This window comes from Oncorhynchus mykiss, chromosome 28 (assembly GCF_057628025.1).
Source record: "Oncorhynchus mykiss isolate SJ-2025 chromosome 28, ASM5762802v1, whole genome shotgun sequence".
In the NCBI taxonomy this organism is placed as follows: Eukaryota; Metazoa; Chordata; class Actinopteri; order Salmoniformes; family Salmonidae; genus Oncorhynchus; species Oncorhynchus mykiss.
The window spans coordinates 16,306,626-16,334,441 of NC_143049.1; the positions used below are offsets into that span (position 1 = coordinate 16,306,626).

Genomic DNA, 27,816 nt, shown 5'->3' on the forward strand with positions numbered 1-27,816 from the left:
TTACATTTAATCTAAAGTGTTTATTTGACCTGAAAAACTTCAACTAGTTTGCTTGTTACCAGTTGAAGTAATTCAATTAAGTTGATACAACTAATCACTTTTTACAGTGTTGAGACAGGCATTTTTAGTTCTTTATGATAGCTACATTAGCAGGCAATTAGTATTTCATTTTGGGGGGGTAAGGCGACTGACTATATTGATAAAAGTGACCTTGTCCGAGAAAGATTTACGTGGTTATCAAAAAGTCACGCCAGGGTAAGCCTACACAAAATACAGCCCTTATTTGAAGTGTTTCTAAAATTCGCTATGGGGGGAAAAAAAAGGGGGGGGATTGGAACCATTTCCGTGTTTGAACGCTATAATTTATAGGTATTATGACTCAAATCAAATCAAATTTTATTTGTCACATGTGCCGAATACAACAGGTGAGGAATTACAACAGGTACACCTTACAGTGAAATGCTTACTTACAAGTGCTTATCCAACAATGCATTAAGACGTTATTAAGAAAAACAAAGAAACATAAGTGTTAAGACTCATACTGTGGTACTCTATAGCCAAGCCTGTGTAGGGATGTGTTTTGGATTGTTCTGTGACCATGGAAGAAGAGTCTAAGTGAGAGGTACTGTACTGTATACTCTGCCCAAAATCTGTCCACAAAAATAAGCACACGAAGTGAGGAATTTTTGAACGGAGGGCAATGAGAGGGTTTCGAATTTGGTCAACAAAAAATGTAATTGTTAATTTGCTACATGAGTCTTATTTGATCGATTAGTTTAGAAATTGGTTAAGTTGTCATGAATGCACTGATATAAGTGGACGAACGTGGCATTTAGGCATCTTTGAAAAAACTACTTTACATAGTATAATATGTATATATTATTGATACTTCGTTTTATTAGTTGTAGCAGTAGGTTTCATTCGTTGTAAGCCTATTAGTAGTTGTAAAACTTTTTTAATGCTGTTAATGTACTTTAAAAAAAATACTATTATTTCATTGTTATTATTAGACAGTATTATTGTTACTATGTATTTTTTCATTTTTTCATTTGAACACTCTTGAAAACTAGATGGTGCATCTCAAAGGATTTCATCCTGCAAAATGTCAAATAAATATAGACTTGTGCCTGTTGTCATAGAATTAGATAGAGGCCTCATGATGGCTATAACACGTTTTAGCATGGACCTTGCCATTGAGGGCATCCACCATTTTAAAGTAGTCAACTGGGTGGGGATTCCTATGAATGGGAGCAATCAGACAATGAAGAAAATTGACTACTTTAAAATGGAGAAACCTCAATGGCACTGCCTATTCTGTCACAGACTCTAAAATGGCACAGATACAACAATACATTCTCTATCTATCTCAATGGCCTGTTGTTCACATGTGTATCTGCCCTCACAATGGCTAGAATGGTTACACATCTCACCTCCCACCTGCCTTCCATTTCCGAGGACATGTATTTCCATTGTTAGAGCGGTCAATTTAATTTACAATATGTGTTATGACTGAAGGGTTGGGATGTGTTTTGTTTATGGATGTGTCTATTTTTGTATGTCGTTTTCCACCTTTTCCCCGCAATGGATTTTTTTTTCTCGTTCACTATCCTTTCTAGTTGGTGGCGGTAATGCACCAACAACATTGAGTGCCAACCGCCCTTAAACCCCGTCGAAGAAGAAAAAGCGAGTTTGACAAATCCCGGAACTATCCGTGGAGTGTGAAAGTAGGATATTTCTCTATAATTTACAGTTTTGTCCAACTTTTAAAAAAATCATAGTGCCTACATAGGCATAACCTATTTACATCGAATGTTAAACGGTATGCGGGCTTCATTTTGTGTACTTTAGAAATTGACAACATTGTCGTTAAATGTGTTGAAGTTAACGTTACAGTCGTGGACTTCTGACTAACGTAACGTTTCACTTCCAGATTCAGTTCTGTATTTCGATCCAACGCCGCTTAATCTCATTAGCCTACTGCTCATTTCGTTCTGAAATCAACTATTGATACTTTTACATAATGAGATATTGCGCTTTATTATTTACAATGTATGCGCTGGTCTAATCTCAATGCTAGAGGGACATACCGAGGTCGGACCAGGTAGACAGCCACCATGGCTGCAGTGCAGGACTCTATCTACATGAAATCCTCTGACCTTATCAAAAAGGAGCCTCTGGACTACGGCGGCTTCGGTACCGTGTACCTGTGCTATCACAAAACCCTCGGTCAGGTGGTTCTGAAGAGCGTCTACACCGGGCCACCGCGCAATGAGTGAGTAGAGGGCCATGGTGGGGATTCCCCAGTGTCCATGACCAGTGTTGTGACTGTCACGCTCCAAAAGTTTCATATTGTTTTCTAATTTCAAGAAGCAACTTTATATTTTTCTATGTGATCCATGAAGTAAAGTTTGTTTCATAATATTTTATTTTTAGTTAGATAAATATATATATGTTTGAATGATATGCTGCTTACTTGCATGGTTTAACATAACTTTTAGATCAGGGATTCCCCTTCCTGCATTTGGGAACATCCCGCGCGCCACGTCTATGTCTATGCGCCCAGCATTGTTCATGACACAAACTGTTCACACACCTCTTGTTGGTGGAGAGAATTGTGCAGGTTTCAAGCTTATTTCCTGCAATTCTATACATTTTGTTATGTGGTGCAAAGAAAATGTTGCAGTTTTACAGCTAATTGTCTTTCAAATCTATACATTTTGCCATGTCTAATGTGTATTTGTGTTGGGATAGTTATAAATAGCTCTCTTAAGGTATGTAATGACTAACATGACAAGAGGAACTGATGATGCCCTACCCAATTTCGAAATTGCACCCTGTGCATTCTACTATTACAACTTTCAAGAGTAAGTTTAAAGTCGGACTGAGTTCCTTTAAAAATGAACGGGCGTGACCCACAGTTTGGTAACCACTGTTTTAGATAATATTTTATGAGTTCACACAGAAAAAGAACCAGTCCAATGGGTAAGCTACACTTCTCTATTCCTGTGACACAAATGATGATAAAAACAGAGAAAATGGGTGTCTGTAGTGTGTATAGTGCTCAAGTAGCCTACAGTTGGCTTAGTTATTACATAGTAATACATCTCCAAATTAACACATTTTTCAAACTGGTAGTCTTGACCAAGCCTTCCTCCCTGTCTTCCCCAGGGGCAATAAGCAGTCCCTGCTAGAAGAGGGCAGCCTGATGACCAGACTGAACCATGAGCGGGTGGTCAGGCTGCTGGGGGTGATCCTGGAGGATGGGGACTACTCTCTGGTCATGGAGCTCCTCCCTAAAGGCAACCTGCTGGCCATGCTGGACCAGGTGAGAGGAGATCACAACAAAAACAATGTCAACTACATTAACAACAATATCTAACTTAGTCTACAGTGTCACTATAGGTTAGTTCCTGAACTCACAGGGTAGCCTCCTTCCTCGCTGCAGAGGTGGGAGGTCTCTGCATCACACTTTGGTCTGTGTAATATCAACGAGCTGTTTTCTCTTTGGGATAACAACTTTTATATATTCCTGTCTTTTCTCCAGGTTTCTGTGCCGATATCTATCAAGGGCAGAATCATATTGGAGATTCTGGAGGGGATGGTGTACCTGATGAAGAACTGTGTCATACACAAGGATCTCAAACCAGAAAACATACTGGTGGACAATGATTTTCATATTAAGGTACAGCACACACTGTATAATATATGTCGTGACTAGACTTTAGCATTAATTTGAAGACTGTTATCTAATTAACTATGTTTAATTGTTACCTGATTTAAATTAATCATGTAACTAACTCATTAGGATCTGGGGCACCACGAGAGCGGTTCTTTAAAGAGTTACTATCTCCCGAATTAAACTCTAAAGGTCTTTCCCTATCACATCGATAAACAGTCTTGCTAATTTGCTAATTAAGTGGGAACACAGAATAAACATACACACACTGCACCGGTTATTGACTGGAGACGTAATACGCTGAAAACGTATCCTTAGCAGAATGACAACAACATGGATGCTGGTTAAAAAAGAGAGGGAGAGGGACAGAGACACTTAACATTGCTACATTCAGAAACTACTCTCACCTACAATAACCATATACTTTGCACAAGAACCGCTGCCCGCTTTGAGCAAGAAATCAGGATTGCATTTATGTGAAATGCCTGGGTTCGCCGGGGATCTTTCGGTGAATGGGGCAGCCTTGGAAAGGGGGTTGGGCCTTTTCTCGGGACGCTGATTGTCCGAAATGGTTCCAACAACTCTTCTACTGTTGTCCTTCTTTGTAGTTGTCCCGTATCCGGTGACTTGTCATGTAGTCCTGAGCAGTTGATTTTCCTTCCATTCGCTCTTGAAGATAAGCTGCCAGTTGAGGACTTGTGAGGTGTCTGTTTCACAAACTAGACACTCTAACGTACTTGTCCTCTTGCTCAGTTGTGCACCGGGGCCTCCCACTCCTCTTTTTAGTTTGCGCTGTTCTGTGAAGGGAGTAGTACACAGCGTCGTACTAGTTCTTCAGTTTCTTGGCCATTTCTTGCATGGAATAGCCTTTGTTTCTCAGAACAAGAATAGACTGACGAGTTTCAGAAGAAAATTATTTGTTTCTGGACATTTTGATCCTAACCCTAACCCTGTAATCGAACCCACAAATGCTGATGCTCCAGATACTCAACTAGTCTAAAGAAGGCCCGTTTTATTGCTTCTTTAATCAGAACAACAGTTTTCAGCTGTGCTAACATAATTGCAAAAGGGTTTTCTAACGATCATTAGCCTTTTAAAATTATGAACTTGGATTAGCTAACACAACGGTTAGGACATCTACTTTGTACATGACACAAGTCATTTTTCCAACAATTGTTTACAGGTAGATTATTTTACTTATAATTCACTGTATCACATTTCCAGGGGTCAGAAGTTTACATACACTAAGTTTACTGTGCCTTTAAATAACTTGGAAAATTCCAGAAATGTATGTCATGGCTTTAGAAGCTTCAGATAGGCTAATTGATATCATTTGAGTCAATTGGAGGTGTACCTGTGGATGTATTTCAAGGCCTACCTTCAAACTCAGTGCCTCTTTGCTTGACATCATGGGAAATTCAAAAGAAATCAGCCAAGACCATTTTTTAGACCTCAAACAATACTACGCAAGTATAAACACCATGGGACCACACAGCCGTCATACTGCTCAGGAAGGAGACGCGTTCTGTCTCCTAGAGATGAACATACTTTGGTGCGAGAAGTGCAAATCAATCCCAGAACAACATCAAAGAACCTTGTGAAGATGCTAGAGGAAACCGGTACAAAAGTATCTATATCCACAGTAAAACGAGTCCTATATCGACATAACCTGAAAGGCCGCTCAGCAAGGAAGCCACTGCTCCAAAACCCCCATAAAAAAACAGACTACGGTTTGCAACTTCACGTGGGGACAAAGATTGTACTTTTTGGAGAAATGTCCTCTGGTCTGATGAAACAAAAATAGAACTGTTTGGCCATAATGTCCATCATATGTGTTTGGGGGAGGCTTGCAACCCGAAGGACACCATCCCAACCGTGAAGCACGGGGGTGGCAGCATCATGTTGTAAGGGTGCTTTGCTGCAGGAGGGACTGGTGCACTTCACAAATAGATGGCGTCATGAGGGAAGAAAATGATGTGAAGCAACATCTCAAGACATCAGTCAAGAAGTTAAACCTTGGTCGCAAATGGGTCTTCCAAATGGGCAATGACCCCAAGCATACTTCCAAAGTTGTGTCAAAATGGCTTAAAGACAACAAAGTCAAGGTATTAGAGTGGCCGTCACAAAGCCCTGACCTCAATCCTATAGAAAATTTGTGGGCAGAAATTAAAAAACATGTGCGAGCAAGGAGGCCTACATTCCTGACTCAGTTACACCAGCTCTGTCAGGAGGAATGGGCCAAAATTCACGCAATTTATTGTGGGAAGCTTGTGGAAGGCTACCCGAGACGTTTGACCCAAGTGAAACAATTTAAAGGCAATGCTACCAAATACTAATTGACTGTATGTAAACTTCTGACCCAATGGGAATGTGATGGAAGAAGTAAAAGCTATAATAAATCATACTCTCTACTAATATTCTGACATTTCACATTCTTAAAATAAAGTGGTGATCCTAACTGACCTAAGACAGGGAATTTCTACTAGGATTAAATGTCAGGAATTGTGAAACACTGAGTTCCATTGTATTTGGCTAAGGTGTAAGTAAACTTCCGACTTCAACTGTATGTAGATAATCCATTAACAACGTTAAGAATGTCTACATTGTATTTCTGATAAATTTGATGTTCTTTTAATGGACAAAAAATACGCTTTTCTTTAAGAAACAAGGACATTTCTAGGTGACTCCAAACTTTTGAATGGTAGTGTATGTGTATGAGTATCGATGTGTGTGTGAAATCCATGTATGCGTGTGCGTAATGCATGTACATGTATGAATATGCATGTCTGTAAATGTGCTCCAGATTGCAGACCTGGGCCTTGCCACCTGTCAGACGTGGAGCAGACTGACTAAGGAGGAGTCTCGCAGGCAGAGCCGGCTAGGACGTATGGGGGCTGGAGGAGGGGGGGCCAGGGCAGCTGGTACTCTGTGCTACATGGCTCCTGAGCACCTTGACAGCATCCATACACGCTCCTCTGAGAAGTCTGACATCTATAGCTTCGCTATTGTCATCTGGGTCATCCTCACTGCCAGGGAGCCCTTTGAAAGTGAGTGTTGCTCACTCAGTCTACATAGGCCTGTTGGGGTTATAGTAATCTTATATGATTTCAGCCATATACAGTGAGTTCCAAAAGTGTTGGGACAGTGACAATTTTGTTGTTGTTTCGGCTCTCCTCCAGCACTTTGGATTTGAAGTGATACAATAACTATGAGGTTAAAGTGCAGACTGTCAGCTTTAATTTGAGGGTATTTTCATCCATATTGTAACGCTTCTCGTTGGTGGAAGGAGAGGAGGACCAAAATTCAGCGTGGTAAGTGTTCGTCATTTTTTAATTGAACAAACTTAACACTACACAAAATAACAACAAAGAGAAAACGAAACAGTTCTGCCAGGTGAACAAACACTAAACAGAAATTTAACACCCACAACCAAAATGGGGAAAACAGGCTACCTAAGTATGATTCTCAGAGACAACGAACGACACCTGCCTCTGATTAAAAAAAATACTAGGCCAAACACATAGAAATACAACCTAGAAAAAATAACAGACTACCCACCCCAACTCACGCCCTGACCAACCTAACACAAAGACATAAAAAAGGAACTAAGGTCAGAACGTGACAGTACCCCCCCCCCCCCCCCCCAAAGGTGCGGACTCCGGCCGCAAAACCTGAACCTATAGGGGAGGGTCTGGGTGGGCGTCTGTCCTCGGTGGCGGCTCCTCTGGCGTGGGACGTGGACCCCACTCCACCATAGTCTTTGCCCGCTTAAGTGGCGCCTTTGGAGCGGCGACCCTCGCTGCCATCCTCAGATTGGGGACCCTTGCAGCGGGCCCGAATAGATGGGAGACTCCGGCCGCGCCGTAGTGACGGGCGACTCCGGCAGCGCCGTAGTGAAGGGCGGCTCCGGCAGCGCCGGAGTGACGGGCGGCTCCGGCAGCTCCTGACTGACGGGCGGTTCCGGCAGCTCAGGACAGACGGGCGGCTCTGGCAGCTCAGGACAGACGGGCGGCTCTGGCCTGGAGAGAGAACCTGGAGGGAGGAGACGGAGAGACTGTGTGGGGCTGCCACAGGACCCACCAGGCTGGCGAGACCTACAGGAGGCCTGGTGCGTGGAGGAGGCACCGGATGGACCGGTCTGTGGGGGAGCTCTGGTGCGCAGCCTTGGCACCACTCCTCCAGGCTGGATGACCACTTTAGCCCGGACCATCCAGAGTGCAGGCACAGGTTGAACCGAGCTGTGGGTGAGCAATGGAGATTTGGTACATACTACTCGCAACTCTCCCCTAGGCTCAATGTCCACATTCGCCTGCATTAACTGTCCTGTAGTCCATCCCAGCCTTGTGCAGGTCTACAATTTTATCCCTGGTGTCCTTACACAGCTGTCTGGTCTTGGCCATTGTGGAGAGGTTGGAGTCTGTTTGATTGAGTGTGTGGACAGGTGTCTTTTGTACAGGTAATGAGTTCAAACAGGTGCAGTTAATACAGGTAATGAGTGGAGAACAGGAGGGATTCTTAAAGATAAACTAACAGGTCTGTGAGAGCCGAAATTCTTACTGGTTGGTAGGTGATCAAATACTTGTCATGCAATAAAATGCAAATGATTTACTTAGAAATCATACAATGTGATTTTCTGGATTTTTGTTTCAGATTCCGTCTCTCACAGTTGAAGTGTACCTATGATAAAAATTACAGACCTCTACATGCTTTGTAAGTAGGAAAACCTGCAAAATCGGCAGTGTATCAAATACTGGTTCTCCCCACTGTATATCCTGAGGCTGCAAGCTTTGGATTTTAACAAAGCAATTTTGAGGAAAAGGCTGCCTAAATTCTGTCAGCATATCGACTGCAGTACTCACGCTGCTAAAACACTCAACCACTGTTACTCCAACTTCCGGGATGTATACAAGGCCCTCCCTCTCCCTCCTTTCTGCAAATCTGACCACGACTCCATTTTGCTCCTCCCTTCCTATAGGCAGAAACTCAAACAAGAAGTACCCGTGCTAAGGACTATGCAACGCTGATCTGATCAATCGGAATCCGCACTTTAAGATTGTTTTGATCACGCGGACTGGGATATGTTCCGGGTAGCTTCCGATAATAATTTTGACTAATACACTGGGACGGTGACTGAGTTTATCAGGAAGTGTCAGGAGATGTTGTACCCACTGTGACTATTAAAACCTACCCTAACCAGAAAACATGTATAGATGGCTGCATTCGCAGATAACTGAAAGCGCGAACCACCGCATTTAACCATGGCAAGGTGACTGGGAATATGACAGAATACAAACGGAGTAGTCATTCCCTCCACAATGTAATCAAACAGAAAAAACTTCAGTATTAGAGACAAGGTGGAGTTGCAATTCAACGGCTTAGACACAAAACATATGTTGGCAGGGTCTAGACAATCACAGACTACAAAAGGAAAACCAGCCAGGTCACACCGACATCTTGCTTCCGGATAAGCTAAACACCTTCTTTGACCGCTTTGAGGATAACACAGTGCCACCAACGCGGCCAGCTACCAAGGACTGTGGGCTCTCCTTCTTCGTGGCCGACATGAGTAAGACATTTAAACGTGTTAACCCTCGCAAGGCTGCCAGCCCAGACTCCATCCCTAGCCTACCCAAGAATATAAAGTTAACTGAACTAAATGACTATCGCCCCATTGCACTCACTTTTGTCATCATGAAGTGCTTTGAGAGACTATTCCAGGATCGTATCACCCCCACCTTACCTGACACCCTAGACCCGCTTCAATTTTCTTAACACCCCAATAGGGCCATAGACGATGCTATCGCCATCACACTGCCCTATCCCATCTGGACAAGAGGAATACCTATGTAAGAATGCTGTTCGTTGACTATAGCTCAGCATTCAACACCATAGTACCCTCCAAGCTTGTCATTAAGCTTGAGGCCCTGGGTCTGAACCTCACCCTGTACAATTGGGTCCTGGACTTCCTGACGGGCCACCTCCAGATGGTAAAGGTAGGAAACAGCACCTCCACTTTGCTGATCCTCAACACTGGGGCCCCACAAGGGTGTGTGCTCAGCCCCCTCCTGTACTCATTGTTCACCCATTACTGTGTATCACTGCCTGGTACGGCAACTGCACCGCCCGCAACCGCAGGGCTCTCCAGAGGGTGGTGCGGTCTGCGCAACGCATCACCGGAGGGAAAACTACCTGCCCTCCAGGACACCTACAGCACCCGATGTCAAGAAGATCATCAAGGACAACAACCATTCGAGCCACTGCCTGTACACGCCGCTATCATCCAGAAAGCAAGGTCAGTACAGGTGCATCAAAACGGGGACCAAGAAACTGAAAAACAGCTTCTATCTCAAGGCCATCGTTCTGTTAAATAGCCATCACTAGCACAGAGAGGCTGCTGCCTATACACACAGACTTGAAATCATTGCCCACTTTAATAAATGGAACACTAGTCACTTTAATAATGTCACTTTAATATTGTTTACATATCTTGCATTACTCATCTCATATGTATATTCTGCATTTTATACTATTCAACTGTATGTTAGTCTATGCTCCTCTGACATTGCTCGTCCATATATTGATATATTCTAAATGCCATTCCTTTCCTTAGATTTGTGTATGTTTGGTTTATGTTGTGAAATTGAGGCATTCTTTTGTGACTGCTGAATACTAACTATCAATCACTTAGATCATGTGTTTTCAAGCAGAGATACCTTGAGAAGCAACAGCTGCTCTCTATATCACCTCACGATCGTGCATTCTTCTCTCTTCTGTAGCAGGCGTAAAAGAAACAGACCGGACAAGTAGATGCGCAATGGATTATGGTCATTGTAGTTAATTACCACATTGTATGCATCAAACAAGAATATTGGTCTGTTGGAAACTACATCTCCCTACTACATCTCACAGTTCAGACTTAATCTGATTTATCTCTAGAGAAACTGCATTGAACTCACAGGAAAAAACTGAATGAAATGGAATTCAAATAATTGAACCGACTTCAGTCAGTTAGTTTAAAAATGGAAAAATAACTGAAATGTTGGCTAATCGCTCATGGGCGAACCGTTTAGAAATTACAGCTCTTCTTGTACATAGTCCCCCATTTTAGGGGACCAAAAGTATTGAGACAAATTCACTTATGTGTGTTAAAGTGGTAGAGAGTTAAGTATTTGGTCCCATATTCATAGCACACAATGACTACACAAAGTTTGTGACTACAACTTTGCTGGATGCATTTTCAGTTTGTTTTGGTTGTGTTTCAGATTATTTTGTTCTAAATAGGAATGAATGGTAAATAATGTATTATCCTGAATGGACCGTGAATAATTATGAGTGAGAAAGTTGGAGACACACAAATATCATACCCCCAAGACATGCTAACCTCTACCATTACAATAACGGGAGGTTAGAATGTTTTTGGGGCGGTTGATATTTGTGCATCGGTAACTTTCTCACTCTAGAAACATTATATTCTTATTTACAATAAGTAATTACACAATACATTATTTACCATACATTTCTATTGGGCACAAAATAATATGAAACAACCAAAACTAACAGTACATGGGCATCCAACAAATTTGTAGAGTCACAAGCTTGATGTTTTCATTGTGTGCTATGAATATGGGACAAAATACTTAACTTTTTACTACATTAATACACAACTTAATTTGTCCCAATTTTGGACCCCTAAAATGGGGGAATATGTTCAAAAAGTGCAGTAATTTCACCTGATATGGATGAAAATACCCTCAAATTAAAGCTGACAATTTGCACTTTAACGCCATAGTCATTTTATCATTTCAAATCCAAAGTGCTGGAGTACAGAGCCAAAACAACAAAAACTGTGTCGCTGGCTCAATACTTTTGGAGACCACTGTATTTTATGGTAAAAATTGTATGAATGTTTTCAGTTTTCAAATGCCTGTACAGATGCACTGAAATCATTTTGGACGACTGTATTTTCAGATGCTCGGAGTGAGGACCATATCTGCCAGTGTGTCCGTAAAGGCGATCGTCCGAATGAAGACCTCATCCCTGGTGATACTCCTGTAGAGATCATAGAGCTAATGAAGAGTTGCTGGCATCAGGATCCACAACGACGGCCAACATTCAGAGGTGTGTGTGCATATGTGTGGTGAGATTGAGGTACAGGAATTTCAAATCATGTATTACAGTATACGCACAATGGTAATCAATCAAATTGTATTTGTATAGCACTTTTTACAAAGTAATATCACGGCACAATTCACAAAACCCAGACCTAAATAGCAAGTTCAGGGCAACAGGAGCTTGATATAACTATTTAGGGGGGTGAAGAAGAAACCTTGAGAGGAACCAGACCCTTCAGGGGTCCCCATACACCTGTGACTAACTGGATGTACACCACCGTTCAAAAGTTTGGGGTCACTTAGAAATGGCCTTGTTTTTGAAAGAAAATAAAAAAAAATGTCCATTAAAGTAACATCAAATTGATCAGAAATACAGTGTAGACATTGGTAATCTTGTAAATGACTATTGTAGCTGGAAACGGCAGATTTTTTTATGGAATATCTACATAGGCGTACAGAGGCCCATTATCAGCAACCATCACTCCTGTGTTCCAAAGGCACGTTGTGTTAGCTAATCCAAGTTTAGACTTTTTAAAGGCTAATTGATCATTAGAAAACCCTTTTGCAATTATGTTAGTGTAACAGTATAGACTTTACGTCCGTCCCCTCGCACTGACCTGGGCGCGAACCAGGGACGCTCTGCACACGTCAACAGTCACCCTCGAAGCATCGTTACCCATCGCTCCACAAAAGCCGCGGCCCTTGCAGAGCAAGGGGAACCACTACTTCAAGGTCTCAGAGCAAGTGACGTCACCGATTGAAACACCACTAGCGCGCACCACCTCTAACTAGCTAGCAATTTCACATCGGCTACATTAGCACAGCTGAAAACTGTTGTTCTAATTAAAGAAGCAATACAACTGGCCTTCTTTACACAAGTTGAGTATCTGGAGCATCAGCATTTGTGGGTTCGATTACAGGCTCAAAATGGCCAGTAACAAAGAACTTTCTTCTGAACCTCGTCAGCCTATTCTTGTTCTGAGAAATGAAGGCTATTCCATGCAAGACATTTCCAAAGAAACTGAAGATCTCGTACAACACTGTGTACTACTCCCTTCATAGAATAGCGCAAACTTTCTCTAACCAGAATAGAAAGAGGAGTGGGAGGCCCCGGTGCACAACTGAACAAGAGGACAAATACTTTAGTGTCTAGTTTGAGAAATAGACTCCTCACAAGTCCTCAACTGGCAGCTTCATTAAATAGTACCCGCAAAACACCAGTTTCAACATCAGCAGTGAAGAGGTGTCTCCTGGATGTTCCTCTGTCCAGTATCTGTGTTCTTTTGCGCATCTTAATCGTTTATTTTTATTGGCCAGTCTGAGATATGGCTTGTTCTTTGCAACTCTGCCTAGAACGCCAGCAATCCGGAGTCGCCTCTTCACTGCTGATTCCAGCTACAATATTCATTTACAACATTACAAATGTTTACACTGTATTTATGATCAACTTGATGTTATTTTAATGGACAAACAATTAGCTCTTCTTTCAAAAACAAGGACATTTCTAAGTGACCTCAAACTTTTGAACGTGTGTGTGTGTGTGTGTGTGTGTGTGTGTGTGTGTGTGTGTGTGTGTGTGTGTGTGTGTGTGTGTGTGTGTGTGTGTGTGTGTGTGTGTGTGTGTGTGTGTGTGTGTGTGTGTGTGTGTGTGTGTGTGTGTGTGTGTGTGTACATACACACACGTGTACAGACATGGTATTAAAAGATGTATTACAGAGCATTTGCAACTTGTACATTCCAACATGAGTTCAAAACAAGTGCAATATTTAACCAATGTGCTGTGTCATCATCACAATCAACATTGGACCTAATGGATAAATGAGTACTTCAACAAGCATCAATTTAATTTTTAAAAAATGTTTTACCTTTATTTAACTAGGAAAGTCAGTTAAGAACAAATTCTTATTTTCAATGATGGCCTAGGAACATTGGGTTAACTGCCTGTTCAGGGTCATTCAAGTCAATTCAAGTGATCCCTTGGTATTCACGAGTCTAATACACACTCTTATGTGGCTATGTTAGTAATATGACTGCTCTAATTGCTTTTTCTCTCTTTTTCTTGACAAGAGGGCTACAACTTCTTCCTGCCCGTCTACAGGGAGAAGTTGGAGCCAGATGTAGAAAGGGAATCACTTGGTCTCAGAGTAAGTTGATTGCGTGAACAAGGTGATAGCATTGTCATGAGTACATAATTGTGTACAAGACAGTAGTTTTGGAATTGTTAGTTAGATTACTTGTTATTACTGCATTGTCGGAACTAGAAGCACAAGCATTTCGCTACACTCGCATTAACATCTGCTAACCATGTGTATGTGACAAATAAAATTCAATTTGATTTGATTTGATAATTTAATTAACCAAGTGTTTCACAAAACATTGTCGAAACAAATACAGTAACTTAGTGAAAGATATTGATGGGTGCATTGTTTGTGGCGATTCACAAAGTTGTTGTTAACTCTTGAAAACACTATCACCTCTAAGTGTGTGATTACCTCATTATATTACCACAATATTACCTCATCTATCACAAAAGGTCCATAACACATTTTAAACTATGTTATGCGTCTTGTGATCTGTTTCATTGGCATGTAGGACTTGTACGAGGGGCCTGAGGAGCTGGTGGAGAAGATGAAATCTTTATCGATGCCTCCTGAGAGCCTTACAGCAGGTGAGTGGTCTGAGCACCACAAGAGGCGGGCTTCAAGGCCCTGACCCTTTATAGCTTTCCGCCTTACAACTCCAGACTGCTCGCTTCCTCTTTATACTTGTTAGACTTAAGTGCAGCTTTTGACATTATCAATCATAGTCTGCTGCTGGGAAAACGTAAGTGTTATAGCTTTACACCCCCTGCTATAATGTGGATAAATAGTTACTTGTCTAACAGAACACAGAGGGTGATCTTTAATGGAAGCCTCTCAAACATAATCAAGGTAGAATCAGGAATTCCCCAGGGAAGCTTTTTAGGCCCCTTGTTTTTTTCAATCTTTACTAATGACATGCCACTGGTTTTGAGTAAGGCCAGTGTGTATATGTATGCAGATGACTCAACACTATACACGTCAGATACTACAGCGATTGAAATAACTGCAACACTTAACAAAGAGTTCAGACAGCCATGCATACATACCCCACAAGCCACCAGAAGTCTCTTCACAGTCCCCAAGTCCAGAACAGACTATGGGAGACACACAGTACTTCATAGAGCCATGACTACATGGAACTCTATTCCACATCAGGTAACTGATGCAAGCAGTAGAATCTGATTTAAAAAGCAGGTAAAAATACACCTTATGGAACAAAGGGGACTGTGAAGAGACGCACAAAGGTACAGACACATGCATACGCACGCACACATAGTGATATTGTTGTATGGTGGTATTGAATATTTTGTGATGTGAATATGTGGTGGTGTAGGGATGTTATATGATGTACTGTTTTCTCTTAAGCTCATTTAGTACAAACATAGTTCACTGTTTTATCTTTTGTTTTATATGTAATGTGGCCGCTTTGGTGTGGTTCGTCCTCAGGAAGAGTAGTTGATGCCCTGGCTGTATACCTCTAGACCACTCACAGCCTTATGTCTTACACCTACACCGCACACTGTCTACAGTCTCAGCATAGTGTAGACTTGTGTCAAGTTTAATATTTAATATACTCAGCCTAAGCCCACTGATCCAAAGGTTTGGTAAAAGTCCACTGAACTATTTGGCATGACAGAAAATTATTTTTTAATTTATTTTATTTTTTACATCTTACGAGACAGGATACACTAAGACTAGGGCTGTGGCGGTCGTGACATTTTGTCAGCTGGTGATTGTCAAGCAAATAACTGCCGGTCTAACAGTAAATGACCGTTAATTAACATAAAACGCATAGCCTACAAGCCACTGATGCAGACCTTTTGGAACATCTACATTTTAAAAAGTCAAATCCATGAAATATAGCCTACACCGTCACAATAAATCCATTATTTATTTTAGACAGGTCTAAAGAAACATGATATGAAGAAAATGTAGTCTCTTTCAGAAGAACAGAATAGCATACTGAGTTGTCCTTATGTTAGGTCCTGATCTGACTATGCCATATGGCTGTGGGCTACACTAGTTAATTTAGCAGACAATATTTGCTTAGAAGTCTGTGGCATTATTGAACAAAGCTGAATAAAATAGAAAGGATATTTTCTCCAAACGATTTGAGGGAGTGAACACATGACTATTCTGTGGTGAGCGGTTAACAAAGAAACAGGTCCTCCTATATGCTTCATTTAGAGTTATTTATGTAACTTTAGTTGTGATACAAATGTTGGGTTATATATTTTCATACAGTCTAAGGCTGCATGATGTGACTAATGATGATTTGAAAAAGTTGCATGAAAGGCATGAGCTCTGCTTTGATTTTTGTGCAGTCTGTACACACTTCATCAGTCTCTCATTCACAATTTGACATTTATTTGATAATACCTTGAATTTCCCGGCTGCATCCCCTTTGTGTGGCTGTAAAAGCCCCTAAAAACATCCTTTTGCGGCCAGTGGCCATTGTGCCCTTGGGCTGAATATAATAATTATAATTCCCTTCTCCTGGCTGTGTGCCGAAGCATCTCTCACTCACTTGGCTCTCCGTCATGTGATCGGGTCTTTCTCACAGGCTACAAGCAAAGACAGACACATCGGGGACCCAACTGCATGGATCCTTATCCAATTCCTAGGCACATATTGAAGATTTTGGAAGAACTGTCCACATTTACAGTACATTTCATCAGCCACCAAGATGAGAAGTCTTAACGAACAGCAAAAGCATTAGTTTATGTCTATTTACTATCCCCCATAGTACAAAAGTTTACCTATTCTATTCTGTGTGAGTAATAAATATTCCAAACATAGTCTGGGACAGTTGTGGGATGCGATAGATCCCAAATTAATACAACCAAGAGCGTCAAAAAAACTGTATGTTTAGCTTAAAATATTAATAAACAATTATGCTATTTCATCATATTATAAGTGTAGCAATGCGCACACGGCAGTAGGCTATAAGCGCAAATGTTCCATTAGCACAAATGCGATTATGCTTTAATTATAAAAGGTGAATTTTTATGGTGAAATTATCTTCCCCAAACTTGAAACTCTCACGGTGCGCATGTATGCCAGTTAGGCTTTACACCAGTTGTAAAGTGGATTAATGTGCTTAATTTTAAGAAGTTATTTGGCCACTTTTTAGTTTTGATGCAAGTATCATCAAAACATATAGGCATATGGGCTAGGCTACATGAGGTGTGCGACTATGATTTCTTGCCTTAAGCTGGGCATCATTCACAAGTGTGATGAATGATGTCACACTTATATTGTCACATTATTCTTGATTTTAATCTTGTCTTTACATATTCTAAATAATATATGTGAAATTTGTTTTGATTTAGAATGGAATATGTTTTGATTTAGAATGGACCATTATCATGCACCTGTCTCGAAACATGCAGCAGAAAAAAATGCATGTAATCTATGCACTTAAATAGCGATTGGAAGACGCTTTTCCCATGGTTCATTTTCAAGCCAGCCAGGTAGGCTATACTCCAGTTGTGAAGAGATGCAATGTGCTTAATATTAGCAATGTTGAGAGAAATAAATAGTAGGTCTAGCCTATAGAAAGCTGATGGGATCCTCCTCTTTTTAATAGAGGCCATCACTCCTTTTTCTCAAGCATATTGCAGAGCCTGTAGAAATGTTGCTCAACATGAGCTCATGGGCTCTCATGAAGTGTTTGGATTACATTTGCATTGATGTCAGATTGTTTAGAGCAGTGGTCCCGTACCCCTTAAAACATTCAATCTCCAGCTGCGTATCCCCTCTAGCACCAGGGTCAGCGCACTCTCAAATGTTGTTTTTTACCATCATTGTAAGCCTGCCACACACACACTATACAATACATTTATTAAACATAAGAATGAGGGAGTTTTTGTCACAACCCGGCTCGTGGGAAGTGACAAAGTGCTCTTATAGGACCAGGACCAGGGCACAAATAATAATAATCAATCATTTTGCTTTTGATTTAGCTACCTTACATATAAAACTTCATTTGGTCATCGAAAATTGTGAATAACACACCACAGGTTAATGAGAAGGGTGTGCTTGCACATAACTCTGTTATGGTGGGTTGTATTGGAGAGAGTCTTAAATCATTTTCCACACACAGTCTGTGCCTGTATTTAGTTTTCATGCTAGTGAGGGGTGAGAATCCACCCTCACATAGGTACGTGGTTGCAAAGGGCATCGGTGTCTTAACGATTTGCCAAAGCAGGATACTCTTAGCGCAGGCCAATCCAGATATCTGGCAGTGGCTTCTGATAAAATGTAATTTTCACAGAACCGCTTGTTGCAATTTTGATGAGTCTCTCTTGTACAAATATCGGTAAATGGACTGGAGGCAGGGCATGAAAAGGATAATGAATCCAGTTGTTTGTGTCATCCGTTTTGGGAAAGTACCTGTGTTATTCCGCACCCAACTCACTCAGGTGCTTCGCTATATCACATTTGACATTGTCCGTAAACTTGAGTTCATTTGCACACAAAAAATCATACAATGATGGAAAGACCTGTGTGTTGTCCTCCTGTGTGTTAATGCAGACAGAGAAGCGCTCCAACTTCTTAATCATAGCCTCAATTTTGTCCAGCACATTGAATATAGTTGAGGAGAGTCCCTATAATCCTAGATTCAGATCATTCAGGTGAGAAAAAACATTACCCAGAAAGGCCAGTCGTGTGAGAAACTCGTCATCATGCAAGCGGTCAGACAAGTTAAAATTATGGTCAGTAAAGAGAACTTTAAGCTCGTTTCTCAATTTTTTAAAAACGTGTCAATACTTTGCCCCTTGATAACCAATGCACTTCTGTATGTTGTAAAAGCGTTACATGGTCGCTGCCCATATTGTTGCATAGTGCAGAAAATACACAAGAGTTCGGGGACCTTGCTTTAACAAAGTTAACCATTTTCACTGTAGTGTCCAAAACGTCTTTCAAGCTGGCATTCCCTTGGCAGCAAGAGCCTCTCGTCGGTGGATGCTGCAGTGTACCCAAGTGGCGTCGGGGGGGGGGGGGGGGGGGGGGGGGGGACTGCTTGCACACGCGATACCACTCCACTATGTCTCCCTGTCATGGCTTTTGCGGAATCAGTACAGATACCAACACACCTTGACCACCAAAGTCCATTTGATGTCACAAAGCTGTCCAGTACTTTAAAAATATCCTCTCCTGTTGTCCTGTGTTTCCAGTGGTTTGCAGAAGAGGATTTCTTCTTTAATTGACCCCCCATAAACGTAACGGACATATACCAGGAGCTGTGCCAGGCCCGCCACGTCTGTTGACTCACCCAGCTGTAACGCATAGAATTCACTAGCTTGTATGCGAAGCAGTAATTGTTTCAAAACATCTCCTTCCATGTCACTGATGCATCGTGAAACAGTTTTGTTTGTTGAAGGCATTGTCTATATAGTTTTTTTGGCCTTTCCCCCCAGCATTGGCCCAGACATATCCGCGGCAGAAGGAATAATTAAGTCCTCCACAATAGTATGGGGCTTGCCTGTCCTAGCCACTCCGTAGCTCACCATATAATACTTTTCTAGCCCCTTCTTATTAATGGTATCTGTTGCTTTTAAACATGTCTAACTACCCAAAAGTCATCTTAATTCTCGCTCCAAAAAACTCCTGTGGCTTATTCTTCAAATTGGCATGTAATGTTTCTAAACGTCCCTGTCTGTTGTTCGGTGCTTTCCTGGGTAAGGGGGCAGTAGCTCTTCGGCTGCATCAGATTCACAACTGTCAGTGTCCATGCTTGCTGGGCTAACAACAAATGTAGAATTGCTGATGCTAGCATTGGATGTGCTCATGGAAGCAGAACAACTTGTGTCATCATCAGGTGCAGGTGTAGTACTGCTGGTAGTAGTAGTACTACCAGTAGAGCTGGTATGTGTCTCTATGGACGCGGGCCTTACTTTTTTAAACAATTTATCCATTTTTGAGCAAACAGAATGAGCAGCAGCTACGTTTGGCTACATACGGACCGTTAGTGAAATTCCGGTGAGAGAGTAACGGTTAATGTGATTGATGTTAATTATTTGACTAGGCTACCTGTATTTGACATTGTGTTGTTATTTCGCTGAACACTAGATGGTTTAATTTTATTTTTGGCAGTGAAACAAGGCTACTCAGGCGAGAAAAAAACCTCACCCAAATGTATTGCCCCATTGGAAAATTTAAATGAACTGTTTGAAAATGTGAACAAAAAAAAGATGGATGGAATTCGACTGCACTCATGACTCTTGACCGCCACTGTGGCGGTAATGCGGTCACCGGAACAGCCCTAACTAAGACCCGAACTTGAGATCTTTGCCCGTATTTAGTTTTCTCACCAATAAACCATTTATATGACGTTAAGAGGTAATGCACATGGAGCTCAATTTCGAATTCATCTTTTAAAAATGAACCCTCTACCTCTTCTCACTATAGACCGGCCAGCTCCCTTGCTGAGCTCAGACAGTGCTGGGGCTGTCCGTATAGAAGCTGGTCCAGTGGAGGCCAGCATTGAGGACCTGAACCTCTTCCTTCCCTGTGAGCCCTCCCTAATCCAGCCAGATGCCCGAGCCCATGGTCCCATCAGCACCCCCTCTGGTATGGAGCTCAAACTGGTCAGCAGTTCGAGGTCAAACCTGGAGGTCAAATTAGCCCAGGAGTACGAGTACCACAAATTCGGCAGCTACTGCCGGATGGATCAGCCGGAATTCAGCCCCTACCCTCTCCCTGCCACCCCACAGCGCCTCTCCTCACAGGACCTCACTTCCACCAGAGGCCTCCCAGACCTCAGGCCCCCTCAGCCCCCAGTGTCCTCTGTCCAGTCTTGGACCAAAACCCAGGCCGTCCAGCCCAGCAGCGTGGAGGTGGACCCTCTCCTCCATCTCTCTGACCTGTACGAGGCTGCGGCCCCCTCCGGTACCACCACACCAAGACACCAGCAGTCAAGCCACATCCCTGAGTCCACCAGCAGCCCATCTCTGAGCCAGGGCAAGTACTCCCCCCAGCAGCAATATCCCTACGCCCAGTATGACCGCCTCCAGTCCTGGCCAGCCTACCCAGTGCCAGAGTCAGCTGCCCCAGACCTCACTGCAGGGCTGCGCCTGAACTCAGGTGCCAAGGTTGGACTTTCACAAGACCCAGGTAAGGATGATGCACAAAGATTACAGTGCTTGATACCAGTATCACCATTACTACAGCTAGTCTACAGCTGATGTAGATTCCACAGTCAACATGACAGCTATCTAGCAATTCAATCAGGAAGGCATTTATGACAAACGTTGCATTTGTGTGTACATGTGCGTGTGTGTTGCAGCAGGCCTATTTATCCAGAACGCCAGTGGGATCCAGATAGGCAGCAACAACACACTCAGCATCAGGGGTCATGAGTCATACAGCAGCTCAGCCAGCTCTCTCTCCAACGGGCCCAACTCACTCTCTCTGCTCAAAGAAAACCTGCAGATGTACGGTAAGAGTAGACGACATCCTGCAAAGAAGAGCCTACTTCCTGAAAATAGACATCAGCTTCCTATTTGTCTATGTCATGTTTTCTACTAGTCACAGATTTTGCATTTGGCCACAATAGAGGGGTTCTATGCTATCTGCTTCAGGAAGGGAACCACAAAATGTACCATAAAACCATTAATCTATGCATTGTTTGTTTACAAATTTACACTGAACAACATTATTAACGCAACATGTAAAGTCTGAGTCCCATGTTTCATGAGCTGAAATAAAAGATCCCAGAAATGTTCCATATGCACAAAAAGCTTATTTCTATCAAATGTTGTGCACAAATTTGCTTACATCCCTGTTAGTGAGCATTTCTCCTTTGCCAAAATAATCCATCCACCTGACAGGTGTGGCATATCAAGAAGCTGATTAAACAGCATGATCATTACACAGGTGCATCTTGTGCTGGCCACAATAAAATGTGCAGTTTTGTCACACAACACAATGCCACAGATGTCTCAAGTTTTGAGGAAGTGTGCAATTGGCATGTTGACTGCAGGAATGTCCAGCAGAACTATTCCCAGAGAATGTAATGTTTATTTCTCAACCATAAGCCGCCTCCAACGTTGTTTTAGAGAATTTGACCGTATGTCCAACCGGCCTCACAACCGCAGACCATGTGCATGGTGTCGTGTGGTCGAGTGGTTTGCTAATGTCAACATTGTGAATAGAGTGCCCCATGGTGGCGGTGGGGTTATAGTATGGGCAGGCTTAAGCTACGGACAACGAACACGATTACATTTTATCGATGGCAATTTGAATGCGCAAAAAATACAGTGATGAGATCCTGTTGCCCATTAGAGGCCCATTTTTTATAAGGTATCTGTGACTAACAGATGCATACCTGTATTCCCAGTTGTGAAATCCATAGATTAGTGCCGAATGAATTTATTTAAATTGATTGATTTCCTCATATGAACTGTAACTCAGTAAAATCTTTGAAATTGTTTCATGTTCCGTTTATATTTTTGTTCAGTATATATTTGGGGTTATAATTTGGTTGGATAGTTAAACTAAGACCATGGGGAATTCATAAATAATATTCATAAATAATATTATTCAACAGTCAATGGGTATGTATCATTAATTGACAGTAAATTATCAAAAAACCCTTGTTAATATCACAGAAAAGGGCTTTAACTTTCACGTTATACAATATGTTATGTTGGGTCCTTTCCCTGTTCAGAGGACCAGGCAGTGACGGAGGAGCACCTGGATCTCCTGAGAGATAATATCGGGAAGGACTGGAAGCGCTGCGCCCGTCGTCTGGGCCTGAGCGAGGTGGAGGTGGAGACCATCGACCATGACTACCAACGTGACGGGCTGCCTGAAAAGGTGCACCAGATGCTGGAGCGCTGGAGGATGAAGGAGGGCTGTGTGGGCTGCACCGTGGGCCGGCTCTGCAGAGCCCTGGAGAACTGTGTTAAAGTCGACCTGTTGAAGAGGCTTCTGCACTCCAGCGGGACCAACAGTTCTCTGTAGGTACGGTAGCCTGTATCAACTGTATTCAATTGCGCCTACCCTATACCAGAGGGGTTACTATTGACTCCAGCCCCCCACCCTCACCCTTACATTCCTACCAACCAGTCTAACGTGTAATGATTGTCAGTTGAGTTGTTAGTATTGACTTTGAACTACTTACTTACTGTACGGTAGTCTGGCTGTAATTTCTTGCCATATGATATGGATATGAGTGTAGCAGCCCAAATACACCATTCCAATCTTTGGGAAATCTGCAGTTGCTTCATCCATTTTTGGGCTTAAGTTAACAATATATACCCATTTGATTATTGAAGAATGAACTTATAAATGCCTCATGAGTTTAGTTCAACTGTTGTGCCACATCAGAGCCCTATACTACAAATCAGGTTTGAGGAGTTGGCGAGGCAACCTTGGTCAAATCCTCGGGATAATCGGCAACACATTTTTATCCTGAATGAAGTTTCTGAGCCAAAAGTTGAGGAATAATTCAATCAGATACCCTCCATGCAAAGCTTGTCATCATCCCCTCCATTTGAGGAAGCCGACTGATTTAAATGTTTGTATTATGTGTTTTTGTGTGTAAAAAAAAAAAAAAATCTTCATATTACACATACAGTTGTAATAGGGCGGCAGGGTAGCCTAGTTGTAATGGGGCGGCAGGGTAGCCTAGTGGTTAGAGCGTTGGACTAGTAACCGGAAGGTTGCAAGTTCAAACCCCTGAGCTGACAAGGTTTAACCCACTGTTCCTAGGCCGTCATTTGAAATAAGAATTTGTTCTTAACTGACTTGCCCAGATAAATAAAGGTAAAATAAAAAATGATAGCATTCGCTTTGCAAACTTTTGATTGTATTTTCACATTTGCAACAGCCGCAACCATAGACATACAGTGCATTCGGAAAGTATTCAGACCCCTTGACTTTGTCAACATTTTGTTACGTAGCCTAGTGGTTAGAGCGTTGGACTAGTAACCGGAAGGTTGCAAGTTCAAACCCCCGAGCTGACAAGGTACAAATATGTAAGAAGCAATGCGGCTGGTTGGGTTGTGTATCGGAGGACGCATGACTTTCAACCTCGAGCCCGTACGGGAGTTGTAGCGATGAGACAAGATAGTAGCTACTACAAAAATTGGATACCACGAAATTGGGGAGAAAAAGGGGTAAAAATTCAAAAAAAGAAAAACATTTACATTAGTATTCAGACCCTTTACTGAGTATTTTGTTGAATCACCTTCACCAGCGATTACAGCCTTGAGTCTTGTCGGGTATGACACTACAAGCTTGGCACACCTCTATTTGGGGAATTTCTCCCATTCTTCTCTGCAGATCCTCTCAAGCTCTGTCAGGTTGGATGGGTAGCGTCCCTGCACAGCTATTTTCAGGTCTCTCCAGAGATGTTTGATCGGGTTCAAGTCCGGGCTCTGGCTCGGCCACTCAAGGACATTCAGAGACTTGTCCCGAAGCCATTGTCTTGGCTTTGTGCTTAGGGTCGTTGTCCTGTTGGAAGGTGAACCTTCGCCCCAGTCTGAGGTCCTGAGCGCTCTGGAGCAGGTTTTCATCAAGGATCTCTTTTGCTCCGTTCATCTTTCACACGACGCTTACTAGTCTCCCAGTCCCTGCCACTGAAAAACATCCCCACAGCATGATGCTGCCACCACCATACTTCACAGTAAGGATGGTGCCAAGTTTCCTCCAGACGTGACACTTGGCATTCAGGCCAAATAGTTCAATATTGGTTACATCAGACTAGAGAATCTTGTTTCTCATGGTCTAAGACCTTTAGGTGCCTTTTGGCAAATTCCAAGCGGGCTGTCGTGTGCTTTTTATTGAGGAGTGGCTTCCGTCTGGCCACCTTACCATAAATGCCTGATTGGTGGAATGCTGGATGGTTGTCCTTCTGGTAGGTTCTCCCATCTCCACAATTGGGTTCTTGTTCACCTCCCTGACCAAGACCCTTCTTCCACGATTTCTCAATTTGGCCGGGCGGCCAGCTCTAGGAAGAGTCTTGGTGGTTCCAAACTTCTTCCATTTAAGAATGATAGAGGCCACTGTGTTCTTGGGGACCTTCAATGCTGCAGACATATTTTGGTAGCCTTCCCCAGATCTGTGCCTCGACACAATCTTGTCTCGCTTTACGGACAATTCCTTTGACCTCATGGCTTGGTTTTTGCTCTGACATGAACCGTCAACGGTGGGACCTTATATAGACAGGTATGTGCCTTTCCAATTGATTTTACCACAGGTGGACTCCAATCAAGTTGCAGAAACATCTCAAGGATGATAATTGGAAACAGGATGCACCCGAGCTCAATTTCGAGTATCATAGCAAAGGGTCTGAATACTTAAGGTATTAAGGTATTTCCTGTTTTTTATTTTGATTACATTTTCAAAAATATATTTTTTTGAACTATTTTTGCTTTGTCGTTATGGGGTATAATGAGGAGAAAATGTATTCGATACAGTTTAGAACAAGGCTGTAACGTAACAAAATGTGGAAAAGGGGAAGGGGTCTGAATACTTTCCGAATACACTGTATATATTCATATTTATAATAAATAATGATTTATAATAACAATCAGGATTTTGTGTCCAATGTGGTATACAGATGGAGAAACCACATGCTTCATCATATGTACATAATTTTATAGCCCCTATGCTGTGTCAGTTACAGTAGGCTACAGGTGATTATGCTTATTGGCTAATAGCACATCTAATAAAATAGACCATGTATAGGCTATGTGCATGGTCCATTATGTTAAAATAATTTTTACCAATATGTTATTTGGCCCGTTTCTAAAGGTGAAAATTATATTTTAGATGTTGCAGCATAATTTTATTTTTGTACATTTTGGAGTAAAATGTCCTTTTAAAAAGTTACCAGAACTGAGCTTTTCATTCCTTCTACATAAAAATGATCCCAGGGAGGACTCCGGACCCCCTAAGCAAGGAGACTGGAATTGGTTAAACTCGCAGTTTACTAAATGTATCAAATTATCCCCTTTCCATAAAAGCATGAAGGTCATGCCTTTCTTACATGAAAGGAGAGGTTAGACAATCGATCCGAGTTCGACGTAAGTTTCAGTCATGGAATTTATACTCTTTTTTTTTTGTTACCCCTGGATAAGCACACGAAAGACGGCATTAACGATAATAAATCAAATAAAGACTGCACTTCTAAAAGCCTATTTCACACCATAGCCTGCTGCATTTGCTAAATAACTTTTATTTCATTTAGATTTCCACACAACAACAAAAAAATGTGGCGCTGATTCGCATTGGATGAATGTTTCAGCATTGTCTCAGTGAAGAGTTCGGCCTTTGACTAGACATGTGTGACATGCACACGCAGTTAAAGCCTGCTAGAGTTAAGCAGCAGGCAGACAAGCAATATCCACCATCGTAGTACAGAAGAAGGCTGAGATGGAATGTGGAGCTAACTGAAGCTGGCTAGCTTTATAAAAGTCTAGCTTGCGTCGTAATTTACCACTCCGAACATTGGCTTGTTTTACTCCAATGTTTGTAAACAAAGTAAATGTAAGCAAACACTATATAGCCTCCAGACATGGTCAAAACTATAATTTTGATATTGTGGATGGTCAGTCCTTACATCCATAAGAACACATTCCAAACCTGTCTCGACACCCTCGTAAACTTCCAATTGAATTGACGGTGTCATCTTCTTTACTTCCACCACCTGTCAGTCTTTCAAAAAGTGAATCACTTGGGTAAAACAAGCCTTTGGACTGGAAACATCTGCTGTGAACTCATTTTATGTGTCACAGTACGTTCTAAAAATCCAGTACACTCACAATCAGAAATTTGTTTTTATTCTATATTTTATTTTAGTTGATTTTAATATTTTTTATCAGCACCAAAGAAAAACGGAGGTGAACATTTAAAAAGAAATGATAATCCTTCTAGTATAGTGAACCTTGGTCTAGGCCAGCTACGTGGTGTGCAGTCAGCGCATTTAGAAATATAATGAACTCATTCTAATTCTATGGCTGTGCTGCACCGACACACCCTGATTCAACCAATCATTCGATCATCAACATTCGAGACCTTGATTATTTAGGTCAGCAGTAGTTCAAAAGCACACCATGTACAGTAGCTTTCCAAGAACAGAACAGAGATGCATGTTTCCTGTGGACAACAAACATGTGACTTGACCAGCATAGATGTCGTTGCTCACCTGCTCTCCACTAGAGGGCAGCAGAATGTATGTATTCCTTGTCAGGTTTGTCTCATAATCATGGGGAACCAGCCTCATCGAAGGGCTCCAACCTTACACTATTTATCCCATACAGCTGCCAGGCAGGAATTTCCTCCTCCATGCATGACAATTAGTTACCCCAGTGTACGGAAAATGAAACACGAATGCATATGAATTTGTTTGAGGCAATTACCTATTTGACAGATTAAAGGTCCGCTGATATTGAAACCTCTTGTCTCTAGGCTAGTTTAAATGAACTATTGTAGTGTTTTGTGATACAAAACAGCAGTCATGCACTGCAGGTCTATTTTCCGCCAAAATGTCTGCTTTTGGACATGACCCTGATTGTACGTCAATGAATGTGCTTTGGTGTGTGCTTGTATGTTATTTTGACGCTTGGCAGTAGCAGTTAGTAGTGTGTGTGTGCGTGCATGTGTGTTTCTGCACGCTTAAATGTGTGTGTGTGTGTGTGTGTGTGTGTGCTCATATGTGGGTGAGAGAGGCATCTCAAAAAGAGCTGGTGTTGTCACTTCACTGTGTTTTTAAATAAAGTCTGTTTCAAGAGAAGTGAATTTTTGTCATAATTGTTGAGAAGTGATCTAATTGTTTGTAGTCAATGACTCACTAAGTCATGCTAGGTGCATAGCCGAAAAGGGGCAATCGGATTGATTCTAGTCCATACAAATCTTCTGAATGTGGATATACCATTCTCCGTTGAAGCACCAAGAAACATTACATGGGGCCAATAGTGTTGTTCCCATAGAGGAG

At 42.0% G+C, this 27,816-nt stretch overlaps 1 protein-coding gene across 5 annotated transcripts; it reads left to right on the plus strand.

Moving 5' to 3' along the window:
• The first annotated feature begins 1,371 nt into the window (after window positions 1–1,371).
• On the plus strand, window positions 1,372–27,615 carry LOC110508625 (receptor-interacting serine/threonine-protein kinase 1). Of its 5 annotated transcripts, none has more exons than XM_021589280.3 (11): window positions 1,372–1,724; window positions 2,078–2,272; window positions 3,169–3,325; window positions 3,545–3,682; window positions 6,480–6,723; window positions 11,645–11,794; window positions 13,855–13,931; window positions 14,380–14,455; window positions 20,283–20,987; window positions 21,160–21,312; window positions 22,543–27,615. In XM_021589280.3, the coding sequence occupies exons 2-11, from the start codon at window positions 2,115–2,117 to the stop codon at window positions 22,836–22,838; spliced, it is 2,154 nt and encodes a 717-aa protein (XP_021444955.3). In that variant the 5' UTR covers window positions 1,372–1,724; window positions 2,078–2,114; the 3' UTR covers window positions 22,839–27,615. The 5 variants fall into 5 exon arrangements, with proteins under 5 accessions (XP_021444955.3, XP_021444956.3, XP_090081625.1 ...); XM_090225499.1 differs by having other exon boundaries at window positions 1,494–1,724; window positions 21,163–21,312; XM_090225497.1 differs by having other exon boundaries at window positions 1,669–1,819.
• Window positions 27,616–27,816: the final 201 nt, after the last annotated feature.

Bases quoted from the DNA above. Each gene is read 5' to 3' on its own strand.
- LOC110508625 (XM_021589280.3), top strand. From the start codon at position 2,115: ATGGCTGCAGTGCAGGACTCTATCTACATGAAATCCTCTGACCTTATC. The intron at 3,326-3,544 runs GTGAGAGGAGAT...TCTTTTCTCCAG, and splicing joins TGCTGGCCATGCTGGACCAG to GTTTCTGTGCCGATATCTAT. The intron at 6,724-11,644 runs GTGAGTGTTGCT...CTGTATTTTCAG, and splicing joins TGCCAGGGAGCCCTTTGAAA to ATGCTCGGAGTGAGGACCAT.